This window comes from Gorilla gorilla, chromosome 11 (assembly GCF_029281585.2).
Source record: "Gorilla gorilla gorilla isolate KB3781 chromosome 11, NHGRI_mGorGor1-v2.1_pri, whole genome shotgun sequence".
Lineage (NCBI taxonomy): Eukaryota > Metazoa > Chordata > Mammalia > Primates > Hominidae > Gorilla > Gorilla gorilla.
Window position 1 is genome coordinate 140,188,475 of NC_073235.2, and position 15,197 is coordinate 140,203,671.

The 15,197-nt window shown below is 49.1% G+C and overlaps 1 protein-coding gene across 14 annotated transcripts in view; it reads left to right on the forward strand.

The window, feature by feature from the left end:
* MLPH (melanophilin) overlaps positions 1-15,197 on the forward strand; it is a 68,715-nt gene that overhangs the window by 12,609 nt on the left and 40,909 nt on the right. For all 14 annotated transcript variants that reach the window (XM_063695315.1, XM_063695314.1, XM_031008711.3 and 11 more), the window contains 2 exons: positions 14,489-14,710; positions 14,914-15,026. In XM_063695315.1, coding sequence (XP_063551385.1) covers positions 14,489-14,710; positions 14,914-15,026 — 335 coding nt within the window. The remainder of the gene's footprint in view (positions 1-14,488; positions 14,711-14,913; positions 15,027-15,197) is intronic.

Here is a 15,197-nt window from a genome sequence, read left to right on the forward strand (position 1 = left end):
TTCAGGCTGTGCCAAGGGCAGAACATCGTTCTCATTAGTAGAACCCCCTTCTGGGTGGATCCTTCCCAGGTGCATCCTGCCCTGTCTCCAAGGCAGCTCTGGCTATTGTCAGCCCTTATTTCAAATGGCAACTTGTAACTTCTCATTGCCTGAGTATAGACGAATGTAGAGAAATGGAAAAGGGGGGAGAACCATGTTTTCCAAGGAGGAGAGGGAGGGAGCAAGTGGGGCCTGGGGGTCCCGGGCAGGCACTGTCTTCCAGGGGACTGCTGAGTGGTCCGCCCTGCTCCAGTCCAGGCTTATCTGAAGCGGGTTTAGCAGAAACCCCCATGCGTTTCCTGTCTGTGGCTCACCCCCTTCTGACACCCGTCTTTCCTTATTTCATGCTCTTTCCATCATTTCACATTGCAAAGAAGGGACGCACCCAGGTCACCTCCCAGAACTCTTAGGAAAGGACGCACCCAGGTCACCTCTCAGTACTCTTAGGAAAGGACTTTTGTAAGAATATGGGTTCTGATGACCCTGCCTGGTGGGCCGCTGATGGCCAGTTGGTTACAGCCGAGGTCACATTGTTCATTCCGTGCCTGAGGCTGTTTGCTCAGAATGAGCCAGTGGCCGGGGGCGTTAATTGGCCCACTCTGCTATGTGATTAGGGGGTGGGCTTGTTAAGTCCCCAGATGCCTTCCCATGGGAAGGGGCCGCATGAGCGTAGAGTACTGTGTTGAAAATGTCAGTGAGCAGAGAGGCAGTGCTATGAAAAGCCTGTGTCAAGGTAGTGTTAGGTCGAGAATACTGAATGCCCAAGTGGTATTGCTATGATGGGTCTTACTATGAGAGTACATGTCAGCAGGTGACACATTTGGGAGGCAAAGAATCATGTAAACCAGTGGTCCCCAACCTTTTTGGCACCGGAGACCGGTTTCATAGAAGACAATTTTTCCACAGATGTGAGGGGCAGGGGGAGGGGGCTGGGGGCGGGGTTGGAGATGGTTTCAGGATGAAGCTGTTCCACCGCATTCTCATTCTCATAAGGAGCACACAGACTAGATCCTTCGCAGGCACAGTTCACAACAGACAGCTATGGGAACTCTATGAGTATCTAACGCTGCCGCTGACCTGGCAGGAGGTGGAGCTCAGGCGGGAAATGCTCTCTTACCTGCCAATCACCTCCTGCCATGCAATTCAGTTCCTCACAGGCCAGGGACACTTACTGGGCCACGGCCGGGGCTTGGGGACCCCTGATGTAAACAGTGTGGTGGCAGAGGTAGTTAAGAGGTTTTTGAGTTTCTTATTGTTTCATTTGTGCTTGTCTTTTGTTGACTGCCTTATTGGCTAAATATGTCACTAAAAGGAGAGCTGCCTCTACCTGTGAGAAGACTTTTCACAGGTGCCTCGTGAGCCCCGGGGAGTGGCAGGGCCCCAGCGTGTGGGCACGTGTCAGGTGCAGCTGCCTTGAGCACCGCAAGGTCGAAACACGCCTCGCAGTGTGCTCTGCTCAAACCAGGTGGTGTGGACGCTCTGCAAGGCCACAGAGGAAACAAGCGTAGAAAAAAGGCTCTGGTTCTTGGCACCAAAATTGGTTCCGCAGAGGAGCTGGCGAAAATATCAGAAATCCATGATGAAACGGAAGATAACTTTTACAATAATGAACCTCCTTCCCCGTCTTTCATCATTGCTAATCTGTGCGTTTAACCAATTTCAACATGAACAGTCATCTGTGTGCTGCCGCCACAGAATCCCGTTCTCTGTAGCGTCTCTCTGGGTGACATCCTCGGGGTCCTCATGTCTGCTCCCGGTCACCGAGTCTTAAATATCTGAATCAGCAAGAGGCTGGATGAAGAAACTGGTTCTCAAGGGCCCACTAAGTAGGTGGTGGTAACAAATGTAGCAATTCGGGAACCGCCCAGCAGTTTCCCGTGTGTCTCACATACTCTGAGAGGGATGCCCGTGGGCGCGACCCAGCCCGAGGAAACTCAAGGCCACTGATAGGAGAGAGGAGAGAACAGGGGTGGGGGAACTGTGAAACCAAGAAACACACCATCATTTCTTGGAAAGAGCTTTACTACCCAGTATATGCATCAGGGGAACACAGCGTGCAGACTCAAGGCCAGTGCCCCAGAAACAAGTTTGCCAGGGGGTTGATTTGCTTAAGAGCGGATTCACTTAATGCACCAATTATCAAACCAAAGAAAATGCATTTCTTTTAACATTCTTAAAATTAGCAGATGTGTGTCAGATGGATTCCTGCTCAGTATTTCTCCCCAGATGTGAGCATCAATCACATTGAAGGACGCTGGGCAGGGTCTGGAGGTGACGCCTGCACCTTTTCTCACAGCGTCAGAACAACACAACTTTGATTTCTCCTCTGTCAAAGCAGGGACAAACAAGCTGGTCCAGATCCCTGATATGCTGGAGGAAGGAGGGCATGTGACCCTGAGACCCCGATGAGCAGCGTCCTGTCCGCAAGCCACGGAAGCTCCTGCTCCCTTGGCCAGGCCTGCCCCTCCCTCCAAGCTGTACTGTGGACATTCACTGACGCACACGCCTGACAAGGCTCTCCTTGCTGGCCCTTAGGAGGGATCGGTGAGAAGGAAGGGGAAGCCAGCATGTCTTGATCTAGCCCAGGCAGGCATAATCTCTCTCTGAAGTCATCTGTGCCACTAGGGATTTGGGAATGGGCTGTTTGCTATATAGAGTGGGAGGGCTGTTCCTGCCTCCCACGAGGACACAGTGCTGTGCACCATAGAATCAAAAACTTGAAGATGTACAAAATTAGGATGTTAGCACCACTGGCATCAGATAGGCATTTTAGGATAGATTTGACTTAACACCCACGTCCTATCCCAGGAGCTGCCCGATCAGCAGTCCCTTCTCAGCCTTTGTCCCTCCTGACCCTCTGTTTGTCCTGGGTGTTCCTTTCCCCACACTCTCTTGACCTTTCTCTGTGGTTAGTTTGAAGCCCCCTCTTTTTCCTGCTGGCCCATTATTGGAATAAATTGCCAATGACAGATCTTCCCGGAGGGTTTGGGTCCATATGCTTTCATGGATGGATCTTTCAAATGGTCAAAGAACAAATAAATCCTGTGTGATTTAAACTGCTTCACGGCAGAGTGTTCACTAGCCTCGCCCTGACACCTCATATTGATGAAGATAAAGAAAAATATATATATAGCCCTGTTAAATCATCATATAAATAGACCTAAGGCCGCACTGTCCAGGACAGAAGGTACTAGCCACTAGTGGCTATTAAAATTAATTATAACTAAATAAAATTATAATTAAATAAAATTTAGCTCTTCAGTCTTATTAGTCACATTGCAGGTTTTTGATGGCCACCTGTGGATAGTGGCCACCATATCAGATCTTTGCAGAGGCCCATTTGGAATAAGGTAGCAAAAGTCTTAAAAGTATGCTCACCCGTTGAGCCAGCAGGTCCTCTGCTGGAAGTCATCATAAGGAGAGAATCAGACAAGGGTTACAGGAGAGAAGAACTAGAAAGACCCTAATGTCCAAATGTTCAGGCTTTGGTTAAATACCAAATTTAACAACGGATTTAACAATAGGTTGCTCAGCACCCAATGAAAATAATGATAGAAATAAATTGACATTAATAGTTCACAAGACATTGTCCAGTAGAAAAAGCAAGTTGTGAAAATGTAATTTTATCCCATTTTACTGTTTTTTTTGTTTTGTTTTTTGAGACAGGGTCTTGCTCTGTTACCCAGGCTGGAGTGCAGTGGCGTGATCATGGCTCACTGCAGCCTCGACCTCCCAGGCTCAAGTAACCCTCCCATCTCAGTCTCCTGAGAAGCTGAGACTACAGGCATGCATCAGCACACCTAGCTAATTTTTTAAATTTTTTGTAGAGATGGGGTCTCTCTATGTTGTCCAGGTTTGTCTTGAACTCCTGGGCTCAAGTAATCTTCCCACTTCAACCTCTCAAAGTGCTGGGATTACAGATGTGAGCCACTACACTTAGCCAGATTTTACTTTTTTAAAAAATACGTAGAAAAATCCAATAATGGTAGCAGAAGCTCAGCACTCACTGAGCCCTCTCTGGATGTGGCTCTATGTCATGTGTTGGAGTCTAGCCTTCTCTGTCTCCTTTGCTGGAACTTCTTGGACTCTTTAAATATTCCCTTTCGCAGGGTCGAGGGCCCTGGCCTCAACTCTCTTCTCTGCTCTGTGTCACTCACTTCTCCAGTGACCTTGTCCAGCCCAAGGTTTTAAATGAGTTCTCGACCAGCACTGCCTGATGGAACTTTCTACAGTGATGGAAATGTTCGTATCTGCATGCCCCATGTGGCAGCCACTAGCCACCCAAGGTTATGGAGCACCAGAAGTGTGGCTAATGCAACTGGGAAAAAAAAGTTTTAATCGTATTCAATTTTAATTAATTTAAACGTAAATAGCTGCATGTGCCCTAGCAGCTAGGAGCTACTACAGAGCTAGACAACACATCTAAACAATGAGTCCCAAGTTTACACCCACATCAGAGACACATCCTCTGAACTCTGACTTTTGTAGGCAAAGGCTTGCACGACACTGCGGCCAAAGTGTTCCACTGGCATCTCTGTCCCAGCATGTCCAAAACAGAAGTTGTGATTTCTCCTCCACCTCCAAGCACCCCATCCCCATCTTGGATGCAGGCTGGTTGCCAAAGTTAAGTTCCCAGGACTCGTGGCTGTCTCTGCTCCTTCCCTCTCACTCCACACCCTACACTCAGCCAGTCCCGTGGCTCAACCAATACAGCCACTGCTCACCGCCCTCAATGCCGGCCTCAGGTCACGCCACACTGTCTTTCTTGTAGACACCACAGGAATCCACCCCACACACACACTTACTCTTCTCTCCCTCCACCCTCACTGTCTTGTTGTCCATTCTCCCCACGTCTCCCAGACTCATGCCTTAAAAATGTGGATCAGGTCATCCCCCGGCTCATAACCCCCACAGAGCTTCCATCACATTTACGGTGAAATTCACCCTCCTCACCCCTGCTCACCGTGGGACCTCACTCCCTCCTCCATTTCCTCCTTAGCGCTTCTCCAATGCCCAGTGAGTCATTTCCTTGTTAGTGTCTTATCCCAGCCGGCATCTAAGCCCCATGAGGGTTCTACTGCTTTGGTGCTGTGTCACCAGCCCCCAGCACAGTACTGACCATGGAACAACTCCACAGCTCTCTGGGCTCACATTGGATGATGACCTCTTTCAGCTTCATCTCTGTTGTCTCCTTTAACCCTCAGACACCCCTGTGATATGGTTACTTTTACTGTCCCCATGCACAAGTGAGAAACTGAGTCTGGGGCGGGTTACCCAGCTGTGATGAATATCTGGTAAATGTTTACTTTTAGCATTCGCGGGTCTATCTGCAGTGAGTGAGAGCTTGCTGTGTATTGGTGTATTGTCTCGTATTATTGTTCCTCTCATCTCCTATTTCCCCCATAAATATATATTACATCTAAAATAATTCACTCTAGGCCAGGCACAGTGGCTCACACCTGTAATCCCAGCACTTTGAGAGGCCGAAGAGGGTGGATCACCTGAGGTCAAGAGTTCGAGGCCAGCCTGGCTAACATAGTGAAACCATGTCTCTACTAAAAGAAAAAAATACAAAAAATTAGCCAGGCATGGTGGCAGGTGCCTGTAATCCCAGCTACTCAGGAGGCTGAGGCAAGAAAATTGCTTGAACCTGGGAGGCGGAAGTTGCGTGAGCTGAGATCGCGCCACTGCACTCCTCAAAAAATAATAATAAATAAAATAATTACATCTAATTCCTTAAATATCTAGTGTGTGTTAAAACTTTTCCGCTCACCTCCAAATAATGTCCAGACCTTACACTTGCTTGCTGTATCTTTTAAGTCTCTTTGAATCTGTAAGATCTCTTTTCAGCTCTCTGTTTTTTTAATTCGAAGCTTATGTGTAGAAGAAAGCTAGCTGTTTACTTTTGTGGAATTTTTCACAGTCTGGAGTTAGCTGAGGATATCCTCGTGATGTTTGCACCAAAGTTCCATTGTCCCTGTTTTCCTGTAATCTGGTGGTGAGTTCCATAGAAGTAGTCCTCAGAGTGCTCTCATCTTGAGTGTTTTAGATTCATTCATATCACTTGGGTATTAAGAAGGTTTTAAGTACAGAAAAGATCATCACATGTTATTATTTTTTAATGTTCTACAAATACAAAATAGGGCCAAAGTAAACCTTCTTGAAGGGAACATTGGTTAATAGTCACAGCTTTTTAACTCCTTCTGTCCCCAGAAGAGCCCAGAACTTCTTGGGTACCCATCCCTGTCCTGGACCCAAGGGACCTGGGGCTGTGCACAAAAGGAGCAGGCCTCCTCCTGGGCACCCTGGAGCTTGCATTGGTGCTGATTTGTGTCTTGCTTTGTATCATGCTTGTGTCAAGTTCTCCCAGTAACTGCTTTCTGCATTTGTTAGGGTAGCCCCTCAGCTGTGGTTATGGTAGAAATTAATGGATATTCTCCAAACCCAGGAAGAACTAGGAGACCATGCATAGCCGGACATGGGTGACTCATGCCCTGGGGGAAAGGCTGAAGCCCAAACGGAACACCCTGTTTTAAAGGACACAGCCTACAAATCAAATATTAGGCCTGCCAACCTGCCCTGGAAAGGCAAATAGGTGGTGACGTGGATTTGTGATCTCTGCAAACAGAGGAGGTTCAGAGAGAATCTGTGAAGGGTCTCCCGTGTGAGACACGGGCAAACCGTGGCTTGCTTTAAAAAAAACTTTTTTTTGACCAGGCTCAGTGGCTGATGCCTGTAACCCTAGCACTTTGGGAGGCCGAGGCAGGTGGATCACCTGAGGTCAGGAGTTCGAGACCAGCCTGGTCAGCATGGCGAAACCCCATCTCTACTAAAAATACAAAAATTAGCCAGCCATGATGGCAGGCACCTGTTGTCTCAGCTACTCAGGAGGCTGAGGCAGGAGAATCGCTTGAACCCGGGGGGCAAAGGTTGCAGTCAGCCAAGATCACACCACTTCAGTCCAGCCTGGGCAGCAGAGTGAAATTCCATCTCAAAAATAGATACATAAATAAATAATAAAAATCAATTTTTTTGATTATAAGGAATTTGAAATCACCCTTAGCCGGACTAGTTGGAATCACTGACACAGGCAACTCTAGAGATGAAAAAAATAGGGGCTAAAACAGGGACTCTGCTGCCAAGGCAGGGCCTGGAGGGGAACGTTGGTCTGAGATGTTTTAGGAGATTCTCTGAGGCTCCGTCTCTCGCGCCTGCCGTTCTCACATCACCACTCACTTCCTCTTCATCGCTTTTATCGTCAGCTTGGTCTTCCCCTTTAGAGGATCTCCGGGAACTTGAGTGAGTTTCCAGCTCCCTCGTGGTAATTCCCGACATGCGTTCCCAGGATGGGGAGCCTGGGTCCCCGGCGCTGCTCCTCAGCAATGCTGCCGTCTTTCCGTCCTCTGCCAGCCGTTAGCCCTGACGTGAGGTTTACTTTGGTTGCCACGCTTTCAGTCATTTGGACCCTGGATCCTGTGACTCACTGGATCTTTTGTGCTCCAGTCCCCAACTCAGGGTCACCCTCAGGAATCATTTCTCCATTACCTGGGGTCTGTCCTCAGGCTGTTTTCTCAGGCATGGCGTGGAGTGTGGATTTTGTCTTTGAGGATCTGTTTCACTTGGCTGGGAGTACAATCTGACCTCACACGCTTTCCCCTACAGGCTGTGGGGATGCTTACCGGTGGTAAGCAGAATAATCCCCCCCAAAAAGATGTCTACTTCCCAACCCCCAGAACCTCTGAATTCGTGAGGCTATACAGAAATGGGATTATGCATTTTAGGCTGCCCACCTGCTGGCCTGGACCTGGGAGATGATCCCGGGTTCCCTGGGCGGGCCTAATATCATCACAGGGGCCTTAGAAGCAGAAGGGATGGCTGGTTTTGAAGATGGAGAAAGGGGCCAGGAGCCCACCCACCTGAAGCCCTCAAGAAGCTAAACTGCCAGAGAGCAGATTCCCCTCTGGGGGCTCCAGGAGACGCCACAATCCTGCCGACACCTTGATGTTAGCTCAATGAATCCTGAGTCAAACTTCTGCCCTCCAGAGCTGTCAAGTAATGCATTTGCATTGTTTTTTTATTGTGTTTATTTTATTTTATTTTGTTTTTTGATGTGGAGTTTTGCTCTTACTGCCAAGGCTGGAGTGCAGTGGTGCAATCTCAGCTCACTGCAACCTCCACCTCCTGGGTTTAAGCGATTCTCCTGTCTCAGCCTCCCAAGTAGCTGGGATTACAGGTGCCCGCCACCACACCGGGCTGACTTTTTGTATTTTTAGTAGAGATGGGGATTCACCATGTTGGCCAGGCTGGTCTCGAACTCCTGACCTCAGGTGATCCACCCACCTTGGCCTCCCAAAGTGCTGGGATTACAGGTGTGAGCCACCGCACCTGACCAGCATTTGCATTGTTTTAAGCCATGGAGTTGGTGGAGCTCTGAAACGGCAGCAGTTGGACAGGAGCCATTGCCCCACGGCCAGCCCTCAGCCTTGCAGAAGGGCCCCCTGCATGACCTCCGCTCTGTTGGAGGCTGCCGGTTCTGTCCACCATGCTGGTAGGGGTTTTGCACACCCTGTAACAGAGTGGTCTTGTCAGACTGTGTAGGCATCTCCTACCATCCAGCGACCCCTCTAATCTGAAGACTCAGCTCTTTCTTTGTTTCTTCTCTCTGGTTAGGGGAGTTTTCCTGTGTTGTTAGGGTGACGGCTGCCTCAGTGACATGGCAAAAACTCATGGTCAAAAACTTCACCCAACAAGCCGTGCAAAGGAAATACAGGTCTTTTATTTCCCATCTGCTCCCCCTCGTGAGACCCCACCCCTTGAGCAGCAAGACAGTGCAAGCTTCAGGGCTTCAGATCTCCCAGACTCTGCTCACTTACCGGGTCTCTGTTCCTGGCTCAGCTTCTCTTCCAGAGCTCCCCACAACCCCACCTCTGCTCCCCAACCCCTGCTTTTGGCCAGGCCAGCAGCTGGGCCTTGGGAGAAAGGCTCATGACCCTCCCGGTGGCCAGGTTGATGGGGTCTGGACTCCACACACTGTCCCCACCTCCTTGCTGGTCCTGATGCAGAGTGGAGGGCAGGTCAGCTTGCAGGATGGGGACCGCTGGCTGGTATGTGAAGGGTACTGGCCGGGCACTGAGTGCAGATGGCACCCACCACTGAGACCCTGATCCCAGCCACATACCCACGTGCTGTGGCCTCTTCCACCAACGCCAAGCCTCTGCCAGTCCCCTGGCTGCTCCTCGTCGCATGCAGTCCTGCTGGAGCATGGTTTAAGGATCACAGGGATGTGGATTCCCCACCACCCCAGCACCCAACGCAAGTGGAGGCCCACAGGACCCCTCATGCAGGCTCTTCCCCCTCCTGTGTGCTGGACCTTGGGGATGGCCACAGTGGGAGCTTCCCCCTGCTGTGCCTGCAGGGGTGGCCACCAGCCCCGCCATCCTGGGCTCTCCCCAGTATTCCTGCATGTTGCCACCACACCCCTGTCTAGATTTCACCCCAAGAGGGGCAGAGCAGGGCACAAGTCTGACCCCTTCACCCTGCGTGGCTCACCAGTCCTGTCCAGACCCCATCATAGGAGCGGCCTTTCCTTCCTTTTCCCGTCCTAGAAGCGTTTTCCTTCCCTGGTGTACGCCCTTTCTTCAGAGGCCGCCGGGCCTCCCTTGAGGACAGGAGTGTCCCCTTGGCTCTGTTCTGCCCCACCAGTCACAGCTCTGGCATGCATGTCCCAGGGCCCTCTGGAGGTGGGACTGCAGAGGACAGTAATGTGCAGAGGACAGTCCTGCCCCGAGGACAAGGAGAGCGCTTCCCTTCCACCCCACGCATCCCCGTCTCCAGGGCTCTGTCTCCCCCGGGAGCTCACTTTCTCGGCCTTTGCCGTCATCTCCCCACTGTCTCCCATCGCTTAATCCCTTTCCTCCACATCTGGGAGGGAGAGCAAACTTGACTTCGAAATCAGCAGTTCTCAAACCTTTGGGCCTCAGGACCCCTTCGCATTTCCTAAATTACTGAGAACCCCAAAGAGTTTTATTCATATGGGTCATATCTATTAATATTTACTGCATCAGAAATTAAAACTGGGAGTTAAAAATATTTATTTATTCACTCATTTAAAAATAACAGTAAACCCCCTGCATGTTAACATAAATACAGTTTTTATAAAAAATGAGATTTTCCCAAAATAAGGGCGTGAGTAAGGTGAGTGGTGTTGTTCTGCTTTTGCAAATCTCTTTAATGTCTGTGTAGCAGGACAAGCCACAGACAAGAACTCCTCAGACACCGAATTGTAGAAGGAAAGGGCTTTATTCAGCTGGGAGCATCGGCAGACTCACGTCTCCAAAAACCAAGTTCCTCGAGTGAGCAATTCCTGTCCCTTTTAAGGGCTTACAACTCTAAGGGGGTTCATGTGAGAGGGTCGTGATCGATTGAGCAAGCAGGGGGTACGTGACTGGGGGCTGCATGCACCTGCACCAGTAATTAGAATGGAACAGAACAGGACAGGGATTTTCACAATGCTTTTCCGTGCAATGTCTGTAATCTATAGATAACATAACTGATTAGGTCGGGGGTCGATCTTTAACTACCAGGCCCAGGGTGTGGCACTGGGCTGTCTGCCTGTGGATTTCATTTCTGCCTTTTAGTTTTTACTTCTTTTTTCTTTGGAGGCAGAAACTGGGCATAAGACAATATGAGGGGTGGTCTCCTCCCTTATCTGGAACAATAGAAGATGGGTGAATTCTCCACCTGCTTCTGCATTCAGTGGGTCGTAACATGTTTTCTAGGCTGTAGTATTTGAAGAAAATCTAGGCTCATACAGATACATAATTGAAAAAAGGAGTACTTGAATAGCCTTTGTAGACAATAATTAACATCATGTGTTGTTACAACATGAAAACCCGGCAGTTGGAGTTGGTAGTTTTTTTCTTTTTTCTTTTTTTTTTTTCTTTTTTTTTTTTTTTTTTTTTGAGACAAAGTCTCGCTCTGCCACCCTTGGATGGAGTGCAGTAGCGCAATCTCGGCTCACTGCAACCTCCACCTCCTGGGTTCAAGCGATTCCCCTGCCTCAGCCTCCTGAGTAGCTGTGACTAGAGGTGCGTGCCACCATGTCTGGCTAATTTTTGCATTTTTAGTAGAGACAGGGTTTCACCATGTTGGCCGAGCTAGTCTCAAACTCCTGACCTCAAGTGATCTGCCTGCCTCAGCCTCCCAAAGTGCTGGAATTACAGGCATGAGCCACTGCGCCCGGCCAGTTGGTAGTTTCTTAAAGGTTAGTTGTGATGTGGAATCTGAAACCATATTAATGAACTTTTCCTTTTCTGTTTGTTCAAATCCATTGGTCTCTCTTGCACTTGAAGTGGATTTTCTACCCCTGTGTGATTTTTGTAACACCATGCATTAATCATTTGGAAGACACCGGCTCACTGAGTGATGCAGACTTCTCAAATGTTGACACATTTCATATGCACACCAAAAAAGAACCACTTCTGTTACTCTCACCAGCGATCTCATCAAAAGTCTCCCGGTGTTGGAAACGCTCATCAAGTCTCCCAGTGTTGCAAACTGTCAAGCTCACAGCAGGCGATATATGTTTTCCAGAATTCTACTTTGTGCTTGAAAGCTTCCGTTTTATTACTGGCAATAAATACTGTCACTTCTTTTCCTTGAAGTGAGAGTCGCACTTTGTTCATTTTTGAGAAAATATCTGCCAAGTACCCAAGTCGAAACAGTTCATCTCTCTGTTGTTCTCTCAAGTGAAAATGGTATTTCATAAGAAAAGTTTCTAGCTCAGGTGGCGATCGGAACAATTGCCCAATCCTTTTAATAGAAATGTCTGTCACCTTCAACATGTGGCACAAGAGCTTCCTGTCCTCCTCCAAGCTCATCACGCAGAATCCTCAAAAGACATGGACTGGGGGACACGGTTCAAAAAGACTCATAACTTTTAGGGTTTCATCAAGGTGATTCTTTAATGAAACTTTTTTCTTCTCATTTCTTTTTCTTTTTTTTGAGACAGAATCTCGCTCTGTCACCCACGCTGGAGTGCAGTGACACAATCTCGGCTCACTGCAACCTCTGCTTCCCTGGTTCAAGTGACTCTCCTGCCTCAGCCTCCCAAGTAGCAGGGGTTACAGGCATCCACCACTGTGCCTGGCTAATTTTTGTATTTTTAGTAGAGACGGGGTTTCACCATGTTGGCCAGGCTGGTCTTGAACTCCTTACCTCAGGTGATCCGCCTTCCTCAGCCTCCCAAAGTGATGGGATTACAGGTGTGAGCCGCTGCACCCAGCTCATTTCTTTTTCAATGAAGGATCCAATGACTGCCAGAGCAGTTGGGCCCACTGCCCTGACTCGTGCTAAAGCCTCAGCAGTTTACCCACCATTGCTTTTACACCTTCAGTGCAGGCATCAAAGAGCAAAGAAAAGGCAAATGATGTCTCAGCATTATTACAAAAATAGCTCTGGCCTTGTGACTCACCCCCCTAAAGGATCTGAGGAACCTCCAGAAGAGAGGTCCCTGGACCACGCTTTGAAGACCACTCTTCGAAATCATTGGATCTAATATTCCATGGTAGAAATTGTGCCCATTTCCCCCTCCATTGTGAGCTGTGATTCCTCGCCATCTCTGTCTTAACCAGTTCTTCTCCACCTCCACCAGCATAGCCGGTGGTGCTCCCATCTCAGCCCGGTTTCCTCCTGTGTCTCCTCTGTCCCTCTCGTTGAGACTGCACGTACTTGCTTATGCCCCATTCAGCACACCAAGCTGACTTGTTTCGAGTCTGTTTCTGATGGTAAGTCACATTCAGGAGGGTCTTTTATTCCTGAAGCTAACTTTAACTTGGAGCCACATGCCGGGCTCTTGCCTGTTGAGGAGTGACTTCTGGTCAACCCAATTAGCAGAAGTGCATGGAGTGCTCTGGCCCCATTCACTCCTCAGGATCCGAAGCTCCGGGTCTTGTTGATACATCCTGGAGTGGCTGGCAGATGTCATTTGGTCTCCCCAAATGGAGTCTTCTCTGCCCTCCCTTCCTGGTCTCTGGCTATGAAGAAGGGAAGTTATGTTTTAAAGAATCTAAAGCACAGTACAGTTCTCCTTTCCCCTAATTTCAGCCTCTGAAATATATCAGCCTCCAGCTGCTGCCCCAGGACACTTCTGGGCTCTTATTTAAGAGGACTCCTCCAGCCTGGGATGCAGGGCAGTACACATGTCCTTGTCTTTCTTCCTGCTGTGCTGGCCCTCAGGGTATCGTTCTGCCTGGATACAGAAGAAGAGGTACTCCCTGGGACAGAGGCGAACAAGCCCTGTCCAGCGAAGGGGTGGCCTCCAGGTTTTCTGGTTGGTGCAGAGCTAGCAAGGGTGGAAATGGAGGGAGTGAGGCCCTTCCCATCTGGCTCCAGGGACTTGTGCTCCTCTGTTTGGGACAAAGACTTTACCCTGTCAATGCAGCTTTATCTAAACTGTAGTCTGTGGATGGCAGTATCCCCCTAGATTCCTACAACTGCTTGACCCTTTTTCTCTTGGTTTTTGAAGCTATGACAAGAGCCTGATTTTGTGTCCATCTCAGTGAACATTTTTGTAAATAGTGGAGAGAGGAAAATCAGTGAAGTTCAGCCAATTGCACTTGAAACCGGAGGTGGCCTCCCCCTGCCTGGTGGGACTCCTCCACTCTCTTCACCTTTGCTGCACTCTGGGTGTCCGCCTCCAAATCAGTGCACTTCAGAGTTCTCAGAAGACAATGGCACCTAGTGTCCTTCTTGTTTTTGTCACTAAGAATGGATTAATTTTATCTCATCTGAAACTGAAAATATTATGTTTGGCAGACATTCTCTGAAATCTAGAACAAAAGAAATGTGTTCATTATCATCTAAGGATACACTTTCCTATCAGTTCAACTTGGCAGGTTCACCAGGAAGCTGTGTTATTTAAACTCGGATGGTCTAGGAGAACTGTAGACTTCCGGGTGCTGGATGATTCCTGCTCTGGAAACTCACCGAGCCATTTCAGCTGCGCTCTACAGGAGCAAACCTGGGGCGTTAGCTCAACTCTTGCCCCCCTGCTGAAGGAAACCAAAACAATGCTTGATCAGGAAACACCATCTGGCTTTGCCCCCAGTACTCTGTGACTGCCCTGGGGAGGGCGCAGTGACCTGCCAACCAAAATTGGTACAATTGTAAACAGCCACAGAAATGCTTAAATGCAATATCATTTCTATGAAATTAACGTGTTTCCATTCCATTCCAGCCACCAAAATTGCCCGTTTGAGCTCAGCCCTCAAAACAAAGATGCATGTGTGGCTTTGCCCAACGTTGGGTCACTGTTTTCTGCATAGGAGACAGTTACTGTGTGTGTGTATGTGTCTGTGTCTGTGTGTGTGTGTATGTACGTGTACACACTTAAAGCCTGTTGCAAAAACAAGAAGCCCAATATATTTCTTGTTTCTGATATTTTTCCAAGGGGGTTGAAGGGCAAGATTAAGAAGGAAAGCTCCAAGAGGGAGCTGCTTTCCGACACTGCCCATCTGAACGAGACCCACTGCGCCCACTGCCTGCAGCCCTACCGGCTGCTTGTGAATAGCAAAAGGCAGTGCCTGGAATGTGGCCTCTTCACCTGCAAAAGCTGTGGCCGCGTCCACCCGGAGGAGCAGGGCTGGATCTGTGACCCCTGCCATCTGGCCAGGTGAGCCCAGGCCTTGAGGTAAAATGACCTTGATAGTTTCTGGATCTGGTGTGTCCCTTCCATGGGGCTAGCTGAAGAAGGGTGGACGCACACATGCACACACTCGTGTGTGTGTGTGTGTGTGTGTGTGTGTGTGTGTGAGATTTATGCAGGCCTATGTACAGCACTCAGGCAGTGCCATGGGCCTGTGCTTGTCCCTGCAGAGTCGTGAAGATTGGCTCACTGGAGTGGTACTATGGGCATGTGAAAGCCCGCTTCAAGAGGTTCGGAAGTGCCAAGGTCATCCGGTCCCTCCACGGGCGGCTGCAGGGTGGAGGTAAGGAGTGGAGAGTAAGAACGGCTTTTTGTTCCCAGGCATTTTAGGAATATTAAAGCAGGTTCCTTTGGAGTGTGCATGTGTGTGTGTGCATGTGTGTGTGCACGTGTGTGTGTGTGCACGTGCCTCTCTGTGAATTCCTGCTTCTGGCTGCTTTTTTTTTTTTTTTAA